Source organism: Lynx rufus, unplaced genomic scaffold, assembly GCF_022079265.1.
Source record: "Lynx rufus isolate CCGP_SWC_20201006 ecotype Redwood Valley unplaced genomic scaffold, mLynRuf1.p SCAF_10, whole genome shotgun sequence".
NCBI lineage: Eukaryota > Metazoa > Chordata > Mammalia > Carnivora > Felidae > Lynx > Lynx rufus.
The window spans coordinates 62376004-62402494 of record NW_025814824.1 but is presented as its reverse complement, the minus strand read 5'-3'; the positions used below and the strand labels follow the sequence as shown (position 1 = coordinate 62402494).

Genomic DNA, 26491 nt, shown 5'->3' with positions numbered 1-26491 from the left:
ATGAGGTCTAAGTGGGTTTACTGGTGAATTCTATACAAAACTTGATAAAGAAAAAAATACCACTTTCTCAACTCTTCAAATAGAAGAGAATGAAACAGTTCCCAACTTATTTAAATTTTTTTTTCTTAAGTTTATTTATTTTTGAGACAGAGCATGAACGGGGGAGGGTCAGAGAGAGAGGGAGACACAGAATCGGAAGCAGGCTCCAGGCTCTGAGCCATCAGCCCAGAGCCCGACGCGGGGCTCGAACTCACGGACCGAGAGATCGTGACCTGAGCTGAAGTCGGTCGCTTAACCGACTGAGCCACCCAGGCACCCCAGTTCCCAACTTATTTTATAAACACTACATAATCCTGATGCCCAAACCTGACAAAGACATCAGAAGAAAAAAAAAAACCAACTAAGCTATAGATCAAAAATTTGTAGGGGCATCTGGGTGGCCCAGTCAGGTAATTGTTTGACTTCTGTTCATGCCATGATCTCATGATTTGTGAGTACAAGCCCTACATTGGGCTCTCTGCTGTCACTGGGGATCCCACTTCAGATCCTCTGTCTCCCCATCTCTGCATCTCCCCTGCTTCTGCACACTCTTTTTCTCTCTCAAAAATAAACATTAAAAAATTATACATATAAAAATTCTTTAACGTTGTTACAAAAATCCTCAAAATATTAACAAATTAAATTGACCAATATATAAAAAGCATAATACTTCATGACCAAGTGGGACTTAACCCCTGGAATGCAAAGTTGGTTTCACACTTACAAATCAATTGATGTAATGAGTAAAATTGATCAAAAATAAGGGGAAAATCATATGATCATCCCAACAGATGTAGAAAATGCATTTGACAATGTTTAATGCTTACTCTTGGTATACATTTTCAGCAAACTAGAATCAAAAGAATATTTTCTTTATCAGTGTACCAATTATCAATTATTTGACTTTCAACTTCAAATCAATCCTTTTTTACCCTGTTTTGTGGTGCTGGAGTTAGTAACCATTTCTCCTTTACCAGCGGCCCCCAAATTTGGCTTTATCAGTACAAGGTGCAGCAGGAACACTGTAAGTTTCCATCTGGTATGATTTCCTTTCAGCCTGAGGAAGTTTCTCTGGTTTTTCTTATAATGTAGGATTTTTTTGAGATAACTTATCTTAGTTTTATTTGTCCTTATTTTAATTTCATTATGGAAAGATAGTTTTACTAAATATAGAATTGTAGGTTGTTTCTTTTAGCATTTCAAATTCTACTGTCTATTGTTTTTGTGAAGTATGTAGTCCTCTGAATTCATGGTTTATCTTATTAGATTGTGTCTTTTTCTTTGGCTGCTTTCAAGATTTTCTCTTTTATTTTTGGTCTTCAATAATTTGACTACGGTATTTCTAAGTGGAGTTTTATGTCTCTTTATCTTTTTGGGGATCGCCAAGTCTCTTGAATCTTTAAATTTAGGTCTTTACCAAGTTTGGGCAACTTTTGGTCATTATTTTCTCAACTGTTTTTCTGCTCCATTGCCTCTTGTTTCTCCTGATAATCTCATTGCAAGTATTTTGCCTCTTTCAATATTGTCCCACAAACCAGTTTTGAGCAAGTCCCTGGCTGTGATTTCGTTTTGACCTTTCTTTTAAGGAGAATTCTTCCATCTTGTCATTTTGGCTAAGTTTCTGTCTTTTGTGTATTTTGTTTTTTTAAAAAAAAATTTTTTTTAACGTTTATTTATTTTTGAGACAGAGAGAGACAGAGCATGAACGGGGGAGGGTCAGAGAGAGAGAGGGAGACACAGAATCTGAAACAGGCTCCGGGCTCTGAGCTGTCAGCACAGAGCCCGACGTGGGGCTTGAACTCACGGACCGCAAGATCATGACCTGAGCCAAAGTTGGCCACCTAACCGACTGAGCCACCCAGCTGCCCCTGTCTTTTGTGTATTTTGAAAGCTTACTATGTTTCCTGCACCTGGGAGTAATGCTGTATTTGAAAGGGGTTATACACTGTCCAGGGTCTGGCACTTCAGGAAATGTTTCTGGTATATGCTGGGTATGCTCTGCTGTTGAGTTTTGGCTGCTCTTTCCCCCAGGTCAGTCCTCTGTAGAGCTCCTCCTTGCTTGCAGTGGGGAGTGTTTGGACCTATATCTAGGTGCACTTCGATTTGTTTGTTAAAATAAGCCTTGCAGCACTTGCCACATTGTCTCCCTCCAACCTTGAAGATCCTTCTGCTAATCAGCCCTCAGATCGATTTCCTGGGCATTCCAAGTGATCTGACCTGAAAACAGCTGTGTTTGAGGAACAAGGAAAGCCCAGGGTTCCTCTACTCTTCTCTGCCATTTGAACTCCTCTAATGTCCCACAAATCAGTGAAACATCATTCTTTTTTTTTTCCTCTTAATACATTCTTTTCTTTTTTTAGGTTGGATAATTTCTATTAGTCTGTCCTTTAAATTCATGCACTCTTTTGTCATCTCCAGTCTGCCAATAAGCCCTTCCAATGAAATTTTTATTTAGATATTCTACTTTTCAGTTCTAGAATTTCCATTTAGTTTTTTTATAGTTTCTATTTTTCTGTGAGACTTTCTATTGGTTTATTCATTAAATCATGTTTTTCTTTGTATCATTGAGCAGAGTTAAAATCACTGCTTTAAAATCTTTGTCTGCTAATTATAACATCGGGATAACCTTGAAAGTTGTTCTCCAAGATTTCCTTTTCTCTTGAGTATGCATCACAGTTCCCTGTTTGTCCACATGTCCAATAATTTTGGATAATATTTTGGACATTGTAAACAAGAGTCTGGATTCTGTATGTTACACTGAAGAGTAATTTGTTTGTTTGTTTGTTTTAGAAGGTAGTTCATTTGGCCGAACTCAGATTCCAAAATTTGTTTCCCTCACATAGTCAGGCAGCTGCTAAAATCTCTGCCTAAAAACTTTGATGAGTTATTTTAGCTTTAGCTTGGCTCCCTTAAGTTTTCTGTATGTACGTTTGGGTAAGGGATCAGGCAGAGATTTTGGCAATTTATATGTAGAATTTGGGGCTTCCCTTCTGTGGGTCCTTCTATTTGGGAATATCTCTCTTGACTTTTGGCCATTGGCCAAAATGCTGTTCTCTGACTTTTCAACTAGTGAGTATAGATTTCTCTTCAATTTTCCTCCCCCTTGAAGAACTGACTAGACTCTACCATAAAAGCAGAAATTCAACCAATGCCATTTCTTTTCTTTTTTTCTTCTAAGAAGTGATTACTCCCTAATTTCTGCCTGCCGTTGGTTACTCTTCAGTTCCTCTAGATAGCTGTTTTTATATTTTGCCCAGAGTTGAAAATGTCATTTGTTGGAGGTTGATCCAATATGAGCTAGTTCGCCATTACCAAAAGGCATTGTTATTTTTAGAAAGCTCTCTAGATAGTTAAGAACCATTGTACTAATCCTGGTGATGGAAGGAGTATTTAGGTAGTCTCCACCATCCTCATAAGTACCACTTGACTGTCTATTTTGGATGTCATGCTGCCAATAGCTGTCCTTAATTAGTGACCAACTATAATCTTTTACACAATTCAACATTCCTTCCTACTGAGCTCCTATAACCAGCTGGGGAACATATATTCTCTCAGAGTTTTCCTTGTCGAAGCAGGTGGGACCAGTATCAAGCTTCTGTCCTTTTTCACCATTAGTCAAATGCTATAGTTCACTAATAAATCCTAAAATTAGAATAAAAGGTTTTCTACAATGAGTGGTGTTTCTCTGCAGAACTGAAAAGAATAGATTGATTCAAGAATGTTATTAATTCAGAGCTAATTGTGACAATACCAGCCTAAGAATTCACTGTTTCATGTCCCCAAACACACAAATATTTACTTAGCACCTATTATTTATATTTGTACTTAGCAATGAATTACAAGGGGATACAAAAATAAATTTGAAGGGACTCTGCACTCTTGGAGCTCACAGAACACCAGGAGCGGATTTGTTCATGAATAGCCATAATATAAGATAAAAAGTGCTAAGATCCATAACAGAGAGTCTAACGGTATTCTCAGAACTGTTACCTGATTGCCTTGGTCCCTGAGGCATTACAAAGCGTTACAAACACTGTACAAAGTGTTACAAGAGCAAAGATTTTGATTATAGGTTATAGACAGTATGTTCTATTCAAAGACCTCAATGCAAATCCAGCTATTTAAACTTTGAACTTCTTTTCCCAGGATATCAAGTTTGTCTCTATCATTTCCTGTGAACAATTTTGCTTAAGAAAATGTGGTCATAATTTCACAGATATAGTTCTAGAAGAATTTCATGAAATCTGAGAGAAGATTTCTGCAACCGTGGATAGGTGTTTTGAAACTTTAAATTTTTCTTGTTTAGATCAAGCAAAACAAGTACTTTAAATAACCACAATATAAACGTTTAGTCTGCAGTACTGAGACTTGTGTGTATCTTCACTGTGGCCTACAAAGTGAAAAAGATCATAGAATCTTCAAACCAGCTGTGAAATAGGGAGAACTTAATGAAATATTTGTAATGGTAATGAATCTTAGAATTTGAAGGGCGCAAGGTCACTGGACTCATCCATCCAGTATCTAGTTTGTACATCCATTCAGTTCTTTTGGAGTACTTTTTTGAGTCATTTCAAATTGGTTGGCTGGGTTTTTCTAAATGGCTATAGAAAGGAGACCATATGGATATAGAGATGGGCTGAATGCATAATCCATAACCTAGGAATGCTTATTCACACACTCTGAACATTACTGTCAACTCACCTTTATTCAAAGTATTCATTAAAATATACTTACCTAGCTATACATAGATGATGCTTATAAGTGCTCTCTGTGCCTGGTATATTTTTATGCATTTTTTTTTAAGTATGTTTTTTTTTTTGAGAGAAAGAGAGAATGCGTGTGTGTGTGAGCATGAGTGGGGGAGGGGCAGAGAGAGAGTGAGAGAGAGAATCCCAAGCAGGCTCCATACCATCAGCACAGGGCCTGACTTGGGGCTCAAACCAAGAGATCATGACCTGAGCTGAAATTGAGAGCCAGACCCTTAACCAACTGAGCCATCCAGGTGCCCCTGTACCTAGAGTATTTTAACAGCATGTCAAAAATTATATATGCTTTTGGATAACAGCAATGCATTAAATTAAATTAAATTAAATTAAATTAGTACATAGAGACCGGATATATAAGGGAAATCATGAATGTTGCTTATAACATCATATTTAGCATTTATAATTGTTAACTTTGTTCCATAGAATTTAGTGGAATTTAAAACCATATACTTGGCCATGAAGAGGTGGTATTAAGAGCTCTGAACACTGGAGAATAAGTCAGTTGAGTTTTTCCAAATATCTTCTCCATTCATACTCCAAATGATCGCATTGTAATATAAGTATATACAGGAGTACATAGAGAATAGCGTAAGTATGTGTGGGGATGGAGGAAGAGATTTTGAGACTGCATTGGATATGATAGCACTGGTATAATTTAAATCCAATCCTGTTACTTGCTCTAATTTGCTAAAGAAAAAAAATTAAGGCATTCCTTGGAAGAAACAACTTAGCCAATGTATAATAATTCTTTAGGTTAGCAGGAATAAGTGAAAGATTTTGTTTTATAAGGAACCATATTTCTAAATGGGTATGGGAGAAAAATATCATCAAATATCCACACTTCATTATTAATTCATCTATCCTTTTAATTTAATGTCTCACTATTTTTTTTCTAATAATAGTATTAAAGATGCTTTCCACTTGTTAATTGTGACAACGAGATGGCAACTTAGGCCATTTCTCCCCTACAGTTTCATTTTTAATCTCCATTTAAGTGGTTTACCTTCTAGCATAACCAGAGACAAAAGGAACCAATCTGGATTTGCACTGTGTGTATATACGTGTGTGTGTTTTGCACATCCAGGCTTGAAGATACCATTTAGAGTTACACAGATTTATTATCCAAAGGGGTATCTAATTAAATAAAGAAGGGAGCATATGTTAGCTGCGTTGACTTCAGGATCTGTTCCTTTGTATAAAAGGGCTCTCGCATGCCTTCCTCCTCAATTCTGAAAGCACACGGTTCCTTATTCCCTTCACCATGAATAAGGCCGACACTTGACAGCTTCACAAGGCTGACAGGGTTACCCAACAGCCCACCCTCCCTATTCTCAATCCAATTAGACCTCTAATCCTCCAGATGAAAGGCCCAACTGCTCACGTTCCTCATGACAACGACAGCTATTGATTATTTGTCACTGCAGCTAACACCTTCCCTGTCGAGGCTGCTCTGACAGAAGCAAACCTACCAAATTAGACAGCACTTTATCTGCCCTGGAGGCCAAATGGCACAACAAGTAAAGGCTAATAAATGGTATAAAAATGAACAAATCATAACATTATGACAGGCTGATCGTTGCCAGCAGCCTCCCAGCTCAAGTTTGATGTTCTGTTAGACTTGCTCCTTCTCTTTCCCCTCTGCTCTAGCTCCAACTTTGACTGAATTAAAGGCCAGAACAATTAAGGCATTTGACCAGCAAAGATAAGCCAATTGAAGTATCACCAAGGGACATAAATGTCAATAACTGACTGCCATTTGTCAATACAAACATTCTGGAGATGCAAATGCTCAGGCCTCTGCTCTCCACTAGCCTGCACTGACTCGCTTTCCAACGAGAGTCAGCTCAAATGGCCAGTCTGTGGCTATTTAACCAGAAGGGGGGAAAAATAGAAAAGAAAAAGAAAAATACAGTCCCAAGTGAGGAAGGATTCTATGAAGAACAAGCAGGAGTCATTGGGTAGGGGTGGAGAGTTGCATGAGAAAAAGAGAGATAGCAAAGCAGAGCTATTCTTCCTTAAAAATACATCTAATATTAGAATATCATCATGTTTTTAGGCAAGAATACATGCAGAATGTGAGAAGTGCTAGACCACCTGGGAGATTTAATAAAGCTGTAACTTCAGAAGTAGACTCATTAATTTAATGAATATATATATTTTTTATTAATTTTTTTTTAATTTGAGAGAGAGAGAGAGAGCGTGAGCAGGGGAGAGGGAGAGGGGCAGAGGGAGAGAGAGGCAGAATCTTAAGCAGACTCCACACTTAGTGTGGAGTCTGATGTGGGGCTTGATTCCATGACCCTGGGATCATGACCTGAGCTGAAATCAAGAGTCAGATGCTCAACTGACTGAGCTACCCAGGCACATCAATTTAATGAATATTTTTTGAGCACCAACTGTGCACCAGGCACTGTTCTAAGCAATGGGGAGAAATATTGGGGGGAAGGACCCCCAAATCCCTGACTTTATGAAGTTTACATTGTAGTGGGGTAAAAGACAATAAGCAAGGCAAACAAGTAAAACATAAAGTATTTTGGATGGTGTTAAGTGCTAAGGAAAAAAAGAAAGTAGAGTAGGGGGAATAAAACGTGTGAAATGAGGGACTATCAGGAGAGCCAGGGAAGGCTTCACTGCGACAATAACTTTTAAGTAAGAACTGAGGAAAGTGAGGGAGTTCAACACAGAGATAGCTAATGGAACAGTATTCCTAGCAAAGGGAAAAGCAAATGCAAAATAACCTTGAGGCAAGACCATTCTTTTCCTTTTAGAGGAACAGCACAGAGGCTAGAGCAGGCTTATACTGGGAAAACAAGGCTAAGATTAAAGATAAGGTCATATAGGTAACTGGAGATTTAAAACATATGGGGCTTTATAAGGCATAAGAAGTGCTTGGGCTTTTACTCTGAGATAAAGAAAAAAAAAAACAACCCTTAGAGGCTGTGGCGCGGAGAGTGACATGATCTGACTTGAGTTTAAAAGGCTCATGCTAGCTGATGTCATGAGCACAGACTTCAGGGGGCAAGAGTAGAAGCCAGAAGGCCACTTTGGAGGCCACTGCAATAATCCAAACAAGGCTCCCACATGAATCCAAGATGCTGGTTGTTATGACCAGGGTAGTAGCAAAGGGGGGTGTTGAGAAATGAGTATGTAGAGTTGACAAGACTTGCTGATGGACATCAGTCTCACACGAGACAACAGGACTTTGAATAAAAATGGGTGCCCGATACGTGTTAGTTAAACTGAATTCTCCACCTGGCAGTTCAATGTAAAATTCTATGCTTTGAAGCAAGGGAACTGTGTCAAGTCAAAATTTTAAAAACCAGTGTAAGCAAAGACTTTGGAATCAGACAGATCTATGTATTGCCTTCTTCTTCTGACACTTAATGAAAAATTACTCAAGCTCTTTGAGTCTTGGTTTCTTCATCTAGATGATCTGGTATTCTATTATTCTCAGCTGGGTGAGAAAAAGGAGTAGAGATGTAAGATAGAGGAGGTTAAGTTAAAAACAACAATATCTTAGTCCTGAATTAGAATAGGAAGTGACAAAATGACATTTTTATTAAAAAATGATTCCAAGCAGTGACCACAGTAAAGACTTAGAAACAATCACCAACCCTGTAAAGGTGAGCATCCCTAGACTCTAGACTGTGGCCTCCAAATACTTTTTCCTGCTATCAAGCACCATGGGTCCTTGGAGGAAAGGTGGATGCCAGGTCTGGAGTAAAAAATACAGAAGTTATGAAACTAATGTAACACTGTATGTTAACTATACTGGAATTGAAAAACTTAATAAAAATGCTGAAATGAACCTGGAATATTTAGTCACAGCAGAGAGCAAGGAAGGTATCAAATAATAGGATCATGTCAAAAGGATCCAGGAACCAACTTGAAGGACTTCTCACAACCAAAGATGGAGTAATTTGAATATCAATTAGGGATAATAATGTCAATGAACGGATACAGTAAATATAAAGTGATAGCAAAAATCCTATGCCTTGTTCATAATGATACCAATAAGGAAAAAAGGAAAATATTAATTGGTCATCATGGGAGGACACAGGAAACCAACTCCTTAATTTGAAAACTGGTAAAGAAAGAATTAAGGATTAATTTTCTTTTTCTGTATCTGTGAGTAATCAAATAGTAGATAAGTGGAAATTTCTCTTTAATCAATTATTCCAGCAAATAATTGTAGAAGGGATGGCAGAATTCGAATATTACTATTTTGCAACTCCCAATAACAAACTGGCTTTAGGCCCTGGATGGCAATAACTTTGAACGTTAAAAAAAAAAAAAAAAAGGAGACAATGGAACGTTACGTATCTTCTGATGAGAAATATAGCAAACCAATGAAGTAGTTTAGCCAAAAAAAAAAAAAAAAAAAAGGAACCTGAATCAGATCAAGTCTATAGATCCAATAACTAACTTACAGGAAATTACAGAAGACAGAGAAACAAGTTAATTATACTCAGAGAGAGAATCAACGTAATTTATAGACTGAGACCATTAGTTTGGACTGAGACAGCAAATTGGTTTAGAAGTTAAGCCACAATTACAAAAAATTGCAAGAAAAAAAGAGAGACGGGGGAGGAATCTATAGATTTATAAAGGCTTAAAAGACATAAACCAATGTCATATATAGCCCTTATTTGGATCCTGATTCCTGATTCAAACAAATGTAAATAACCAAACAAAAACATTAAGGAGGCAATTTATAATTTGAACATCGATGGGCTATTTTATGAGGTCATATTAAGTAATTCTTGTAAATTTTTACAATAAGTTACAATTGCTATATTTTAAAGGAGTCATCTTCTTTTTCTTTTTCTTTCTTTCTAAAGGTTTTATTTTTAAGTAATCTCTGCATCCATTGTGGGGCTCAAACTCACAACCCAGAGATCAAAAGTTGCATGCTCTACCGACTGAGCCAGCCAGGCGTTCCACGAGTCATTTTTTTTTTTTTTTTTAAGAAATAAATATTGATGTGATGGTATAATATCTGGGATTTCCTTCAACATGGGAAGGAGAGAAGTTCTCCCTAATAAAATGTTTAAAAAGATATGAGCTTTAAAAAAATCTAGTGTCAGATTCATTGGCTTCTCTTCTTTTCATAACTCTAATCCAACAGGAAATTCAAAATACCTTTAAAATTGGACCCCATCTTACCACCACCACCACCACCACCACCACTCTGGTCCAACCCAACAGTGTCTCTCAGCTTCCTAATTAGTCTTCCTCCTTCTGCCCTCACCCTTTTGACAGTCTCTCAGCACGGCAGTTAAAATGAGCCTTTCGAAATATAAACCAGATCATATTTTCTGTGCTTAAACCCTTCAACAACCTTGTCCTCTTGTGCACAGTAAAAGCTGAATCGTTCAAAATCCTGTATGCCCTACACGATCTCTGATCTCATCCTCACCCCAGAGTTACAGGGGCCTTCCTGCTGACTGTTCCTTGTAAATACCATGCATGCTCCCGTCTCAGAGTCTTTGCACTTGGCATTCTGTCACCCTGCAAGCTTTGTTCTCTCATTGCCTTTAGGTCAAATGTTAAATGTTAGCTCAGTTTTACTTCTTTAAGTGAGACTTATCAGGATCACTCTATAACGTGCAACCCCTCGGCTCCCCATCTCTTTCACCTGCTTTATTTTTTCCACAGTGTGTATCCTCATCTGACATAATACTATATATATTTTATAATCTTTTTCATTTGTTGGTTTGTTTTCTACCAAAATGTAAGCTCTGTGAAGGCAGGGATTTTTGTCTCATTTTGTCATTGTTATATCCCAAACATAGGACAGTGCCTTAGGATTTGTAGGTACTCCATAAATAAGTATCTGTTGACTAAATGAATTTTTTGATTTTCAGACCAGTGCTCTTTACAACTATACTTCTCAATTAAGTTTGAAGGGTGAAGGGTGGGGTAACATCCCACATTTGTGATTGACAAAACCAAGTGATTTGACCATTCCCTTATTTAAAGGCATTCGGAAGGAGATGTCCGTATTTGCTAAAAAATAGAAAGAACACGCAGGTAGGTTAAGTGTTAGGCTGTCCTGTCAACCACTGTCAACAGTGTTGACAACAGTATTGACTCTGTCAACAGAGTTGGTATATCTGACTTTTTTGTAGGCTCGAGCTGCAGGGCAGTGCCACAGGAGGTGGCCTATGGTCATTGATTTAGATAGTAGTTACCAAGCTCTGTAAGTGTCCAAAGGACACAGTGGCCAACACTACAGAGTGCCTACCTAACATCTATGGCCATCTACTTCTGTCTGGGCTAACAGAACCCTGATTTTTGTTGATCTTCCTTTAAGTGATTATGTCCTTCAGGGAAGGCTGGGCTGTCGCCAAATCCAGTGGCTTTGACTGATCTGAACAATCATGGTGGTTTCATTTTTGCCAAGAGAGTGGATTAGGTCTGGGAGTCCAAGAGATGGAAGGAAAGTCTGCCACAGAGCTTCTAGGAAGGTTTTTCTTGCTATTCAGAAGGTAAACAAGATAAGGGTATCCAATTTTTCTGCTTCCAGATACTGTGGTCTGCATGCTATCCTTCCCCCAGCTTGGGACTTACCTTGACCCTAATTAAGGAAAGATTTAAGTCTAGCTTGTTACGGAGATCAGTGAGGGTTAAGTCAACCTGGATGCCTTCATGTTGTGATCCAGACAGTGTAACTCAGTTTTCTGCCTTGCTCCTATAATCTAGTCTCAATCTTGTACCTTAATGTCTAGCAAATTGATGCCTATTTATCCATCCATCCATCCATCCATCCATCCATTCATCTCTCCACTCAACAGTATAATGGTCTTAGGCATTGAGGCCCTAATTCTGTTCTTTCAGTGCTAACTTAAAAACCCACCTAGTATCCAAATTTCTTCCAGCTTGTCTTTTGTGATTCTCCCATGGAATGGTGTCCTGTCATTCCTTACCTGCTCTTTCAACTTTGTGGCTGAGGTCTCACTGACAGATTACCTCCTTCCCTCATCCCCACAGCTCAGCATGTTTTGTACTCCAGGTTGCCTTTAGCTCCAGTGGCTGGGATACCTCCCATGATTTCTGGCTGGGCTTTCTTTCATTTTCTGCCCATCGTAGGGATGTTCTCAGCCCCAGGCACTCCAAGTCTAGCTTGTCCACTGTCACCTGCATTGTAAGTTCCACTTCTGATGGACCGTACATAAAATTCCATGCTTTTCACTCCAGGAGGTTGTTTTAAAATATTATATAGAGGGGCACCTGGGTGGCTCACTTGGTTAAATGCCTGACTCTTTGATTTCAGCTCAGGTCATGATCTCACAGTTTGTGAGATTGAACCCCACGTCGGACTCTGTGCTGACAGTGTGGAGCCTGCTTGGGATTCTCTTTCTCTCCCCGCCTCTCTACCCTTCCCCCACTCGCTCTCTCTCCCAAAATAAATAAATAAAATTACAAAATATATTATATAGAAATATTTTTCATTACTCTTTACAGCTGCATAGCATTACATTGTGTGGTCCTCCTCTTTTTTCCCTTCATGCGTTCTCTATTACAAATAACGCTGCAATTAAATAGCCTTGTGCAGACATCACTTCTTATTTTTACCGGTGTATTTTTCTAGAAGTGGAAATGTTGGGTCAAAGGTAAGTGCATACTCTAGTTACTTTTGCTGGATATTGTTACCTTTCCCTTCACAGAGGTTGTACTGTTTTGTTCCCTCCAGGAACAGCTTTCATCAGAGTACTCTGTCAAACTTTTCCACTTTTGCCAACCTGACACATGAAAAACACCTCATTATAATTTTAACTTGCGTTTCCCTTAGGATGAACAACGTTGAGCATCTTTTCACATATGTAAGGGCTACTCAAACTCTTTTTCTTGTGAACTATCTATACATATCTCTTGCTCATTTTTTATAGAGTCATTGGTCTTTTTTCCCCATTGTATATATGAGGGATATTAACCCTCTGTTAGTGACATAACTTGCAAATATTGTTTCCCGGTTTGTCTTTCTCCTTTTTCTTTGCTTACGATATTTTCTGGGAGAGAAAAGTCTTTCTTATTTCTATGTGGCCATATTTATTCATCCTTTCCTATCACTTCTGTGTTTTGATTTACAGATAGAAGCTTTGCCCTGCTCTTAGATTATGCACTGTAAATCTTCATGGTATATTTAATTTTGTAATACGTATACACATTACCATTCAATGAAATAACAATGTAAAGCATGCACCTCTGTGCACATATACATGTACACACACAAACTCCCACAGATTGTATTAGTTTACAATCTGCACAACATTGAAAATGACCAGTTACATACAGAGTTAGAAATTTACAGTCAGTACTTCAAAGTATAGTCTGAATTTTCCTCCAATTCCTAACAAATGCTTTGCAAAGAATCAGTCTGATAAATGACAGAGATTGAAAGGGTTTGAAAAAGAAATTTTACAAAATACAATGTCTTCTAAAATCTAAAATTGTTTGAGATAAATGGAGTATACTCAATAAATTTCTTAAAAATGAGTTTTATTGGTGAAATGTTAACTTTATGATGATTCAGAATCTGAAAGACTTTAAATATTTAGACACAAGTTGAATTTAAATATTTCAAGACATATAATGCAACACGATACAGATTAAACACTCAAACTGTATTTGTTGAACAAATGAATGAGTGAATTATTCATCAGAATTGGAATGGCGAACAAGTAGACTCTGATAGAGTAAATAAAATTTTTCAAGAAGCCTAATTACCACAGATGACACAATTTAGACAAGTAGAAAGAAAGAATACAACAAGCCTTTACACTGAAGTTAATTTTAGTAGTAGTGTTTCAGTGATTAAGCTTTTCCGCACACAGGATCTATTTTGATATCAAAGATTAGGATGAGACTTCTGGTGACTCATTTGGAGCAGAAATGGCAACTATACTGAATGACAGACTCAAGAATCAAGAGGACCTCAACAAGTTGTATGATGAACCCAATTCAATTCACCAGCCATTAACTGAGTATTTATTAAGTACGAGGCACTGGTAATAAAAAATATGACTATCACACTCTTGCTGATATGAAGATGTGCATTGTTGGTGAGGAAATAAAATGTGTAAACAAATAAATATCTTTCGGTGGGATAGGTGACATAACAGTGGGTGAGTATACAAGGTACTGGAGGAACAGAGAAAGGAATGGTAAACTCTACCTAAATAAGTCTGGGAAGTTCCAAGGAATGATTAAATATGGATACAATAAAATGCTACATTTGGGTCCAAAAACCACAGGATTAGTTTATGCAATAGTAAGCATAAAGCAAAGTTAGAGGTTTTGAGACATCGACTGCATTTGGTTGTTAAAATGTCAATGATGAAAATCATGGCATACTCTGTGCTCATCAGACTGGCATTGTATTCTATTCTAGGTGTCTTATTTTCAGGGGGATTTAGGCACCTGTGTGCATATATGGTAAAAGGGATCAGGATGGGAAGGAGACTTGAGAGCATATATGAAGAAGGACTAAAGGAATGGATAATAGTAAGTCTGCAGAAAATTATTTGGGCCAGGATGATTATTTCATTAATATATAAGTCAGATCAGGTCACTCCTTTCCCCAAAATCCTCCAATGCCTCCTCATCTCATCCAGAGTAAAAACATATTCCTGACAATGGTCCAAAGGCCCTGTAAGATCTGGCTACCATTTCTCCATGTCCTCATTACCTACTGCTTTCCCACCTAGCTCACTCATTACAATCATGCTAGCCCCCATGGTATTCCTTAAACATCCCAGGCATATTCCTGTTTTAAGGCTTTGTTCCTTCTGCCAGGAACAAAAGAAAGTTCCCTCAGCCATTCACATGGCTAACTTCCTCACCTCCTTCAAGTCTGGTTTCAAATGTCACCACGTTAATGATAACTATTTTGATTACCTTACTTAGATTTACACCCTACTCTCCCCAGTCATCTCCTCCTTGGCTTTCCTGATCCCCCTTACTTTGGCATTTTGGTTATATATCTGTTATCATATTAGTAAGTGATTATTTGGACTTTGTAAAAGCTTAACAGTCAAATGAGGTATAAAGAGCCCTATAATTGGTTATAGGGAAAATGCTGTGCCCAGGGGCTGACAATATTCATACTGTAGGAATAACAGACCCCCTGATTCCCTCTCATTCTCTTCTGAACAGTACAATATAAGAAGGAAAAAAACAAAAAGAGAAAATTATATGAGCAAATATAATCCTATGGCATAAGGAGGCAATTATCAAATTAATGCTCAAATTTTCTTTGGAATTGATGTTATATACAAAATTAATTTTTAAAAGTTTAAATGAAAGTACATGGATCTGAAGTTCCTTTTTATCAGCTGTAAAAATATTCACTGGCCCTGTGCCCAGAGTTTAAAAGAAATCAGCATGAGTCTAATGAAAAACAAGCTGTAGGTCTCAGGGAAATTCAATATATACTCTTTCTTTTCCTTTTAGTTTTTGATTGGTTTCCATGGGAATCTAGGCTTGTGGGGATCTCTAATCTATTCATAGAAAGCAGATGCTTGCATTTTCATGACTTAGTAAAACTGGGGGTCAGTGAAGAGATAAAGATGATTAGAAAATGACCATGGTTGTAGGAGACAGGAACATGTTCAAAACAAAATTCGGCAAGCCACATAGATTTAAAATACAATCTGCAAGGCTGCCCTGCTGTGTTTGAGGGGTGTCATAACATTGAGGGAAAATGCTGCACTGAAAAGTGGAAGTTCTGGGTTAAATTCTGAATCTGGCCCATGAGAGGGAAAACCTTAGGCACTTCTTTGGGGGTTTGACTGGGAAACTAGATTTGGAAATGACTCTAGGTCAGAAGAACCAGAAGTCTGAGAAAGTAAGCTTCAGAAAAGTACGTAAGTTATCTTCCCATGGAACATTATCAGGAACACGAAGCTGGGAATCAGAAAAACAAAGTAATTCCTGACTCTACAAGTATCAGAGTGAACTAGAAGAATTCAATCAAACTATACCTCAGTTTACTTATATAGAAAAATAGAGGGGTGCCTGGGTGGCTCAGTCAGTTGAGCGTCTGACTCTTGATATTGGCTCAGGTCATGATCTCGTGGTTTATGAGTTTAAGACCTGCATCGGGCTCTGTGCTGAGCGTGGAGCCTGCTCGGAATTCTTTCTCTGCCCGTCCCTGTTTGTGTGCATGCTTTCTCTCTCAAAATAAATTTTTAAAAACCTTAAAAAAAAGAAAAATAGATAATATTTAACTATTCTGACTGCTATAAAGCCACCATGAAACTAAATGAATTTTTTTTCTCATTAGAATTATGTTAGAAAAATTCAAAGTAGTGATTTCAATCAAGATTTGTTGATGTGCTGTTCCTTATGACTACAAATATCATCCATGCAAGGAGACGTACATTAAGGATAGTCAAAGTATTAAAGGACAGATAGGTTTTAATTTCAGTTCTCAGATTTGTTTAAAAGCAGACCAACTCTGAATTTGGTTGGAATGCTCTTGAGTGTATGATCCTAAATATCTAAAATCAGTTTCTAAACTGGAACACCAGAAGGCAGGTTCAGAGATAGTGTCTAAATACTCCGAGGAAGATGAGCTTGAAGTGTGTTTGGAAACCTCAGAAGTTGGAATATACTGAAGCAAAGATTCTTCAGACTGGGACTTTCTGCCTGCCCGGAAAAGGCCGCCTAGCTAGGGGTGAAGTCAAATGGGGTAAACTACGAGAGTTGTCTAACATCACTCATCTCAGCCCAGAGATCTTGAGAGATCATTAGGATTCCAGAATATAAGGGCTTCATACACTCAGACTTACTACATTCCTAAGTAATGCGGGCATCACAGATGTCTTTTGGTGCCTTCTTCCAGAAGCATCCCAATGGCCAAAACCTCATTTGCTTACTCTTCAGGTATCTACTGACTACATAATGTGTGGTAGAGTGGGCACTTAGTAAATTATGTTAAGATGAGCTAATGAGTGAATACAACTACAGAGAAGCATCCAGGTCATTTCGATACATGTTCAAATTTGAGAACCACTGGGTTAGAGTCTAGATACAGGGCTTTCACAGAGCTTCTGAAGCTAAGGCTGGGGAAATGTGGCCAGAGTGCTTCAAAGTTTATATCAGGAACTATTCTTGATTCCATTCTTCTTTATCCCACATAATATATGCTATAAATAATACATGCTGTAAATAACACTCATCAAGTTCTGGACATCTTTCCATTTTCAAAAATAATTTTTAAATCGAGGCAGAACATATAAACAATAAAGTAGATAAATCTTAAGTATACAGACTGAGAACTTTTTATGTAATGAACACACAGATCAAGATATAGATCATTTCCAGTATCCCTGGAAGCTTCCTTTATGCCCCTTTTCAGTCAATATCTATATCCTGGGTAACCATGAATCTGATTTGAATCACCATAAAGTATTGCCTGTTCTTAAAATTCATAAAAATACATGACTTCTTTCACTCAACATGATATCTGTGAAATTTATTCACATGGTGCAATGTATCAGTAGTTCATTATTTTTGTTGTGTAGTACTCCATTGTAGGAATACGTCAGTTTATTTACCCATTCGTCTGTTGCTAGGCATTTGGGAGGTTTGTACTACTAAGAATGTTTGCTATTGTATATAAAGCTGTCACATACATTCTCATACATGCCTTCTCGTAGAATGAGGCACTTATTTCTCTTCGGTATTACTGGGATTGGAACGTGAATTGCGGTGATTGTGTGTGTGTGTGTGTGTGTGTGTGTGTTCAGGTTTATCAAACCATTTTCTAGGGTAGATTAATCAATTTGCATTCTCACTAAAAATGTTTGTGAGTTCCACTTGTTCCATATCCTCTCCACCAACTGGTATTATCAGACTGTTTCATTTTAGACATTCAATGATTGTGTAGTATCTCACAGTGGCTCTAATTTGCGCTTATCTAATTAGTAATGATGTTGGACACCTTTTCACGTGTCTTTCAGAATCTGCATATAATCTTTTGCGAACAGAGCTACGTGTTTCAACATATACCTCAAAATCATTAGCATAAATGTTAAAAGAGCAAGTTGGGGAATGACACATATCATATAATACCACTTACATAAAGATTTTAAACATGTGAAATAATATTGATTATGGGTATATCCCTATAAAGAAAAGGTAGAAAAATATGCATGGGGATTGAAACCACCAAAATTAAGATAGACCGAGGAGACATGAAAAGAGGGGAATGGGATTTGGGTGGATAAACAGAAAACCTCAAGTGAATCTATAATGTTTTATTTCATTAAAGAAAATCTGGAGCAAAAACAAAAAATATTCAGTTTTATCTCTTCTGGGTATTAGGCTACCTGAGTATTTTTATATGATTCTCTATTCTTATCTGTAAGTTTAAAATAATTAATTTGGGGCACCTGGGTGGCTCAGTCAGTTAACCGTCCGACTTCGGCTCAGGTCACGATCTTGTGGTTCGTGAGTTCAAGGCCTGCATCGGGACTCTGTGCTGACAGCGCAGAGCTTGGAGCCTGCTTCAGATTCTGTGTCTCCCTCTCTCATTCTCTCTGCCCCTCCCCTCCCCTTCCTTCTCTCAAAAGTAAAATACATTAAAAATTTTTTTAAATAATTAATTTACACATTGGGGTACATGTATCCCTTTGAATTAGTATTTTTTTATTCTTTGGGTAAATACCTAGTAGTGCAATTGCTGGGTCATAGGGTAGTTCTAACTTTTTGAAGAACCTCCACACTGTTCTCCAGAGTGGCTGTACCAGTTTGCATTCCCACCAACAGTAGAAGAGGGTTCTCCTTTCTCCACATCCTTGCCAACATCTGTTTTTCTTGTGTTGTCAATTTTAGCTATTTTGACAGGTGTGAGGTGATAACTCACTGTAATTTTGATTTGCATTTCCCTGATGATGAGTGATGTTGAGCATCTTTTCATGAGTCTGTTGGCACCTTGACGTTTATAACAGCATTATCTATAACAGTCAAACTATGGAAACAGCCCAAATATCCACTGACTGATGAATGGATAAAGAAGATATCACGAAAAAAAAAAAAGAAAAAAAATATATAATGGAATATTACTCAGCCATAATATATGATGGTTACAGTCATAATATATAACTGATGGTTACCAGAGGGAGGTGGGTGGGGGGATGGGTGAAATAGGTATGGGGATTAAGGAGTGCACTTGTGATGAGCACCAGGTGATGTATGGAAGTGTTGAATCACTATATTGTACACCTGAAACTAGTATTACACTGTATGTCAACTATATTGTAATTTAAATAAAAACTTTTAAAAAGTAGCTTAAAAATAAGACAAAAAACATTCGGGTATATGCAAAGGCAAAGAGAATGATGAGTAATTTGTTAAAAAAGAGAACTGAAAGGAGAATTGACCCGATTTCTTCGTCCAATAACAGATTGGGACTAGAAGATACTGAAGGACCTTTTTATCTCTGACATCTACTGATTCCTAAAGAGTACTATGAAGTTTATACCTATATTGCAGTATGACCAATAGCGATAATATTGATAACCTACAGTCTTAGTATATTTCTCTACCAACCAAAATGCTTTCTATCTAAGAACACATCATTCCTATAAAGCAGACAGGGAGAAGTATATTATCCCATTTTATAGATGAAGAAATTGAGGCATACCAGAGTGATATTTGATGGGAAGTTAAGCTCACAGAGTCTTGTAAAATACCACTAACAAAATTATATGGGGCTGGGGTGGACAATGAAAAGGAATAAACATAACAACCAGTTTAAATTTCAACAGTTTTGGAGACCATACCATTCATAATAAATTTATCTGGTGTTCGAATTTATCGATTCATTCCTTCATTCATAAATTCATTAAACAAACATTAGCTGAATATTTTTTAAATGGCAGGAATTGTGCTAAGACAGGAACTAACAGCATTAGTTGGGTGGAAATAGGTAAGTGAAATTTATGATGATCGGTGGTAGGCATGGAGTTAAGCAGAAGTATGTATATGTATGTGTATGTACACGCACACACAGGGATACGGAGTTCCGGGAGACTGGGAGATGGACTGTTTGGTGTGTTTGTGTATTAAATGAGTGTGTATAAAGTAAGGGAATCTAATATCTTAATATTGTTACTTGGTATTAAGTTTTCCTGAAAAGTTTCAGAGGTATTCTATTCTTCTCCTTTAATTATTTTAAGTCATTAACCTGGAAACAGCCTATCTTGAAAACAGAAAATTAATATTCAGTTTTCAAGGATGAATTGAGAATTATGTGGTGAATTAAAAAAACACATATATACGTACACAACACAACCACAGTGTGAAGCTTCTTTAGTTTTTGTGTTTAACATGATATATTTTTCAGTGGGTAGTCTTAATCTTCTCGAAACAAAACTAATAACCTCCTGGAAGATTAAAAATGCATAACTATTAACATTTAATAAGATTGCCAAGACTTTTTTTATCCTTATTAACAAACAAATGTATCTGTGGAAGTGAGAGAAATAGCAGATTCCCTGGAGGAAAACATTTCTAACAATTAGGTATCTTTTGTGAGAAACCCAGAAAAGGTATGACTGATTGCCTTCTTGGATTAAACTGAGGGTACAAATGAAAAATAAATTAGGTACAGATGTTCAGTATATTGAGATTAATTTTATTCTTGTGGGTACCATTTTCTTAGCTGCTTGGACAAACAGCAATTTGTTTCCAGAGAAGTGAGTATGTGTCAAAGTAAGTAAGCCAATCAGCACGGTTCAATAAGTTTTTCCCACATATGTGTTCTGAAACCGGATAAATGTTTCTAATAAACAAAATGTCTGGCATTTGTATTAATAATGACTTTCTATATAAGTAATCCAAAGTATATTCATTCATTCGGCCAAGACAGGTCAGACACTGTGTTAGGTTCTAGGGGATTCAAAAATAAAGAAAACAAAGTTCTTGCCTGGAGATCCAGTCCAGTGGGAAAGAGACAAGTGAGCAATTATTACAGTACAAGATAATGGGGCTCTAATGGAGACATGAACAACATGCTATGGGAACAAGAGTTTTTCCTACTAATCAACCTAATGAAAGATACATAATTAGGTCACTATCACAAAAAAAGCAAAAAGATAGTAAATAACATATGAGAATGGTTGATCTTCAGGTCAGTAGTAATAAATGACTATTTACATGGTATGGCTGTTGATACTTTATAAAATGCTTAGATATAAAAGGTAGATACCTTTATATCTATATCTAAGGCTTTATATCTAAGGCCAGCTTTAATTATCACTTGGTATCTTTATTAACGATCTTTGTAGACAACTTATGAGCAGGAATCATGTCTTTCATCTTTGTATTCCAAAGCCTTAGCACAGCACCTGTTACACAGTAACAGTTTGAATATATTTTGAATGAATGCATTCATGCACATATACATGAATACTGATGATTATGCAAATAGCACACTTCTGAGTTCACAGATAACAGAACCGAATGGGATAGACAAGCCTTGAGAAGAATATTTGATATCTGATAGATCAGAGAGGGTGACTAAACAAAGACAAATGAAGTTTAATAGGTATCAGTATGGAGAGTACTTTTTCACCAAGACATATGTGATTCATTTTTTTATATTCTCTCTAGGTGCATAATCATGACTACATAGTAGACATTTGGCAACTATGGAATGGATGAACAGTTCTACCTCCACAATATATCTCTTAGACCAAACTCCTCCTCTCTATTGGCCTGAACTGTAATAACTTTCTATGTACCTCCTCTCTCTTCCTCTTCCAAAAGAGCTTTAGTTGTCGTATTTGTCTCCCTAAAGTACTATTATGGTGTAACTTTCATTTTTAAATTTTCTAAGTAGCTCCCTCGTATTCAGGACCCTTTATTTATTTATTTATTCATTTATTTATTTAAGTTTTGAGAGAGGGAGAGAGAGGACGTGAGCAGGGGAAGAGCAGAGAGAGAGAGAGAGAGGGAGACAGAGAATCCCAAGTGGGCTTCATGCTGTCAGTGCAGAGCCTGATGTGGGGCTTGCTCCTGTGAACCATGAGATCATGACCTGAGCCAAAATCAAGAGTTGGATGTTCAACTGACTGAGCCACCCAGGTGCCCTAGGACTCTTTATTTAAAAACCATAATTAAAAACAAAACAAAAAAAGGATTGGAGGTACACAGTATAAAAGCCTGGCACTGGAACACAGCAGACACTAATTGGCTAAAAATTAATGAGCTAGGTCATCCTGGGACAATTAGTTATTCATATGTTTTAAAATGAGAATAGATCCCTATACAAAAATCAACTTGTTATGTACCAAAGACTTACACAGGAAAGAAAACATAGGACAGTTTTAAAACAATCTCTGCTTAGCTCTTTGGTCTCCCAGCTGCTGTTTACTGCTGGGTTTCTTTGAGCCTCGCCCAGCACAAGCACAGATTAGGAATCTGCTAACAATTAGCAAAAAATCTGTACCCAGATTTTCAAGTTCTTTCTCTGCGGTTCCCTCCTCTCCAGGATTTTGCCCTTTCACCTTCTAGCAACTGCTAACTCCAGACTCTACCTGTGGTTTCTCAGCCTCATAAGATAATCACTTCCTGCTAGGGTTGTATTCTTTTGTGTCCTACTTTGGAAGATGCCTTGAAGGAGATAAATGTGGTGTTCATTTCCCATGATTCTCTTCTCCGAATGATTGTAATTTCTTAGATCCTGCTTATGCTGACTGCTCACAATGCCTTCAAACTATGTACATATATTTTGTTCAGTTTTTATAAATGTTTTTGGTGGATAGGTTATTCTAAAATAAGTGGTCATGGCAAGAACTGATGCCTAGTCATGAGAGTCTCTTACTGATTGTTCATTTTTCTGATTTCTTCTATCTTTAACCATTCCATCAATGGTTATTTTACATGGTGTTTCTAATGATACCAATATCGGTTTCTGAGGGAATAAATCTGTTTATCATTTCTTTTGACTCTCATTCGTGGTAGATTCCTTCCTCAAATGTTTGGTGATCTTTCACTGTGAGATCTTGTTTGGTCTATGCAATATGGGAGAATCCTGGTTTGGGGTGAAGATGTTTGCTCTAAAGAAAATTTGTGTTTGTATCTGCTCAGAGGCAGGGTGTCCCAGGTGTGACCTGGGTCATGTCATCTCCAACTATTCTTTGAAAATTATTTCTAGATCCTTCACATTCTTATTCCTGCCTGATCTATACTAGCTCTGATTTTGAAAAATAATGGTGCTTTTGCATAAAGCACAAAATCAAACACAAAACCCAGTTTTGATCTGGACAGAGCAGAATATTAAAGAATTATGACCACTCTTGTTCTGGAAATTCTACTAGTGTTAGTATAGCCTAAAGATACACTTCCGCTTTTGACAAATATGCAAAAACAAACCGCAACACAGAGAAAGGGGGAAAAGGAGGAAATGTATAATTATCAGATAGTCAAAAGACCACGAAACTGGCTATTTCTGAAATCAGCTATGTAAATTGTGACATGTAAATATAGTTCTATTTATTCTTTGATGCTGTAGAAAGTCACAATTTAAAAAATAAAGGAGTGGGGTGCCTGGCTGGCTCAGTTTGGCATCCGACTCTTGATTTCAGCTCATGTCACGATCTCACAGTTGTGAAATTGAGCCCCACCTCTGGCTCCGCACTAGGCATGGAGCCTGCTTAAGATTCTCTCTTCCTGTCCCTCTGCCTCTCCCCCGTGCTCGCTCTTTCCCTCTCTCTGTCAAAATAAACAAAGAAAAAATAAAGGAGAAACAAAAAGCAAAAGAAAACAATGCACTGTACCTTGTGAAGACTTATAACTAACCCAATTTCTCAGCCTTTTTTGTCACGCTACACCTCTACAAAGATGACATGGCTGTAGGCTCATTGACTCAAACCCCCAGTTTTTTCACATGACCCACTTGATGTGAAGCTACCTACATTTTTGAAGTTGGGTTTTAAATCTACATGAACCACAATGAAAAATCTAAAGTGTATCAAATTCTTAATACTAGGGCTATTTCCAATCTGAAATGTTTACTTTTTTATGATAACAAGTTAAATGGAGTCACCTCTCCTGAGTGAATAATTTTTACAGCTGACAAGCCTAGGTGAAAGGTTACAAATACCTGAACAGTAGTTAAAACAGAAATTGAAAATGAGGGAGATTTTTTAAAAAATTACTATAATGAAAAGCAAATTCAAGAGCAATAACTTTGGGAATAACCTGACAGACCTAACTGATCACAGCATATAACTAGCATATTCAGTAGTATCTCTTAATGTCAGTCTCTTTTTATGTAGTCAACTAATGAAAAAGGTATTTTTCTAACCCCTCAATTAATCAGCTATATCTGGTTCACATTTTTTAATGGGAAATAACTCTAATAGTTTCTGCTGGATCTAGCTAATTTTTATTGCTTTTTATTCCAAAAATATATGTCTAAAATAACAAAAAGAAAAATATCAGGCACTGGAAATATATCTTATACACCATAATTTTACAGAGGGAAAAATCATTTTCAGATAAAGAAGTCTTTAAATAAATTTATAAGCTTCCCATTTTAATTTTTTGATATGTTTAATCTCAAAAATCTCAGCTCTTGACAATGTCTTTAACAAACCTGAAATTATTTATACTGGCAATACAGTTTTAGATTTTTAAAAAGGTGAAATACATTTAGAAAATAAATTTCTTTTATGCTTAATGCCCATACTTTAAGAGAGACTGCAACTTTTTGTTGTAAAAGATAATTAATAGTTGTGAGGGGGAAATTTTTAAACAGTAAAAAGTACCAAAATTCATACATATTACCAATGTTAAAACTCAACCACTGTTAATATCTTAGTGTTTTTTAAAAAATATTTTAATGTTTATTTATTTTTGAGAGAGACAGAGCGTGAGCAGGAGAGAGGCAGAGAGAGAGGGAAACACAGAATCCAAAACAGGCTCCAGGCTCTGAGCTGTCAGCACAGAGCCCATCATGGGGCTCGAACTCACAAACTGCGAGATCATAACTTGAGCTGAAGTTGGTCGCTTAACTGACTGAGCCACCAAGGCACCCTCTTAGTGTTTTTCTTTTTGGTCTTTGCTTTTTGCTTTTTCCCTATGCATAAATCGATTTGTAATGTGGTCTGTCATAGTATACATACAATTTTTATTCCTTTTCCCTGACTTAATCTTAGATCATAAAATGAATTCCATTGCTTAAGGAATGCAGATAAGTGAATAGGGCCACTCATGATTATCTGTGCTTTATTCTCTGCAGTGTAGACTGCTTCCAGAGAGAACAAATGGAACTAAGAGTCACATACTTGTGATTTCTTTACCATCTGTCTATTCCATAGTCCCATTAATCAATGTACAAATATCTCACAAAAGGTTTACACTTCAAAGGAATTTAACTTCTCACCTTTTGAGCTGCAAGATGGAGGGCCGTTCTCTGGCTGTGGTCAGTTTTATTAACATCTGCTCCTGCCTTCAGGAGAGCATCTGCACAATCCAGTCTGTCAGCCAACACACAGTACATGAGTGGTGTCCTCCCAAATTGATCTTCTTTGTCTTTAAGGGCAGAGTTTCCTATGAGTATAAGAAAACAGTGGTCTTTGGTAATTGTTGTTGTTATTACTAGTATAACTAGGAATACATTTGCCAACTTTATTATCAAGCTTTGTGTTAAAAGCATGAAATATATGCCATTTTTACTTACCCGATGAGACAGATATCACTACCCCCATATTATAGGAAACTGAGACTCTGAGAAGTTAAGGAACCAGTTTATATTATACTGAAAGTAGGTAGAGCTAAAACTCAAACTGATAATTGATTCTGAAGGCCATATTCTTGGGGCTTCTGAATAACTCAGCCAGTTAAGCATCCAACTTTTGCTCAGGTCATGATCTCACAGTTTGTGGGTTCAAGCCCTGCGTCGGGCTCTGTGCTGACGGAGCCTGGAGCCTTCTTTGGATTCTGTGTCTCCCTTTCTCTCTGCCCCTCCCCTGCTTGTGCTCACTCTCTCTTTCTCTCTCTCTTTGAGAAATAAAAAAATAAATATTAAAAAAATAAAGACCATATTCTTAACTACCATGTTATGCTGAATTACCACTGTGAGATACGGAGCTACTTATTTTCCCCTCTCACTCCTTTCTTTTGTGTAGACCATACACTACATGTTGTGGTATGCTTTTACAAGGGATACAAAACTGAATCATGGTTGGCTTCCCATTACAATATGGAGCAAGTGCATACTACCCTGATCCTTCCTTTAATGACAACTAAAAACCCAGGCAAAATACATGAAAGATTGAGAAAAGGAGACAAACTAGGGACTGTGGGACTCAGGGAACAACCTAATGGTGAGTTCCCTGTATTCCTTTCCCTTTCTTTCTTTCTTTCTTTCCTTTTTTTTTTTTTTTTCCTTCTAAAGACAGCCTGGGTGCTAAAGTAACCCACAACCAGAAACACCAATGGGTAGATACAAAATTCCCCAGGAAGCCTGCTCTCTCCAGGATTGGGAATAGGGTAGCCCTGGGAGACTCAACCCTGTTGATTATACTTGCTCTACTCAAAGCACATACAGTGAAAGAAACTGTACCTCTTTTCCCCCCTACTAGGCATGGCAGAGACTGTGGAGAGGAGCCCTATAAACCATCATGCCCTGCATTAAGAAAAGGATAGCAATGACGTAGTATCTTAGC

General features: G+C 37.3%; 1 protein-coding gene across 2 annotated transcripts in view; it reads right to left on the bottom strand.

The window, feature by feature from the left end:
- Positions 1 to 26491, bottom strand: part of INVS (inversin) — a 157123-nt gene that overhangs the window by 112406 nt on the left and 18226 nt on the right. The window contains exon 3 of one of the 2 annotated variants that reach the window (XM_047067004.1): positions 25207 to 25373. In XM_047067004.1, the coding sequence (XP_046922960.1) occupies positions 25207 to 25373 (167 nt within the window). Of the gene's footprint in view, positions 1 to 25206; positions 25374 to 26491 lie in introns of those variants that run through there. The other variant, XM_047067012.1, reaches the window with a different exon arrangement.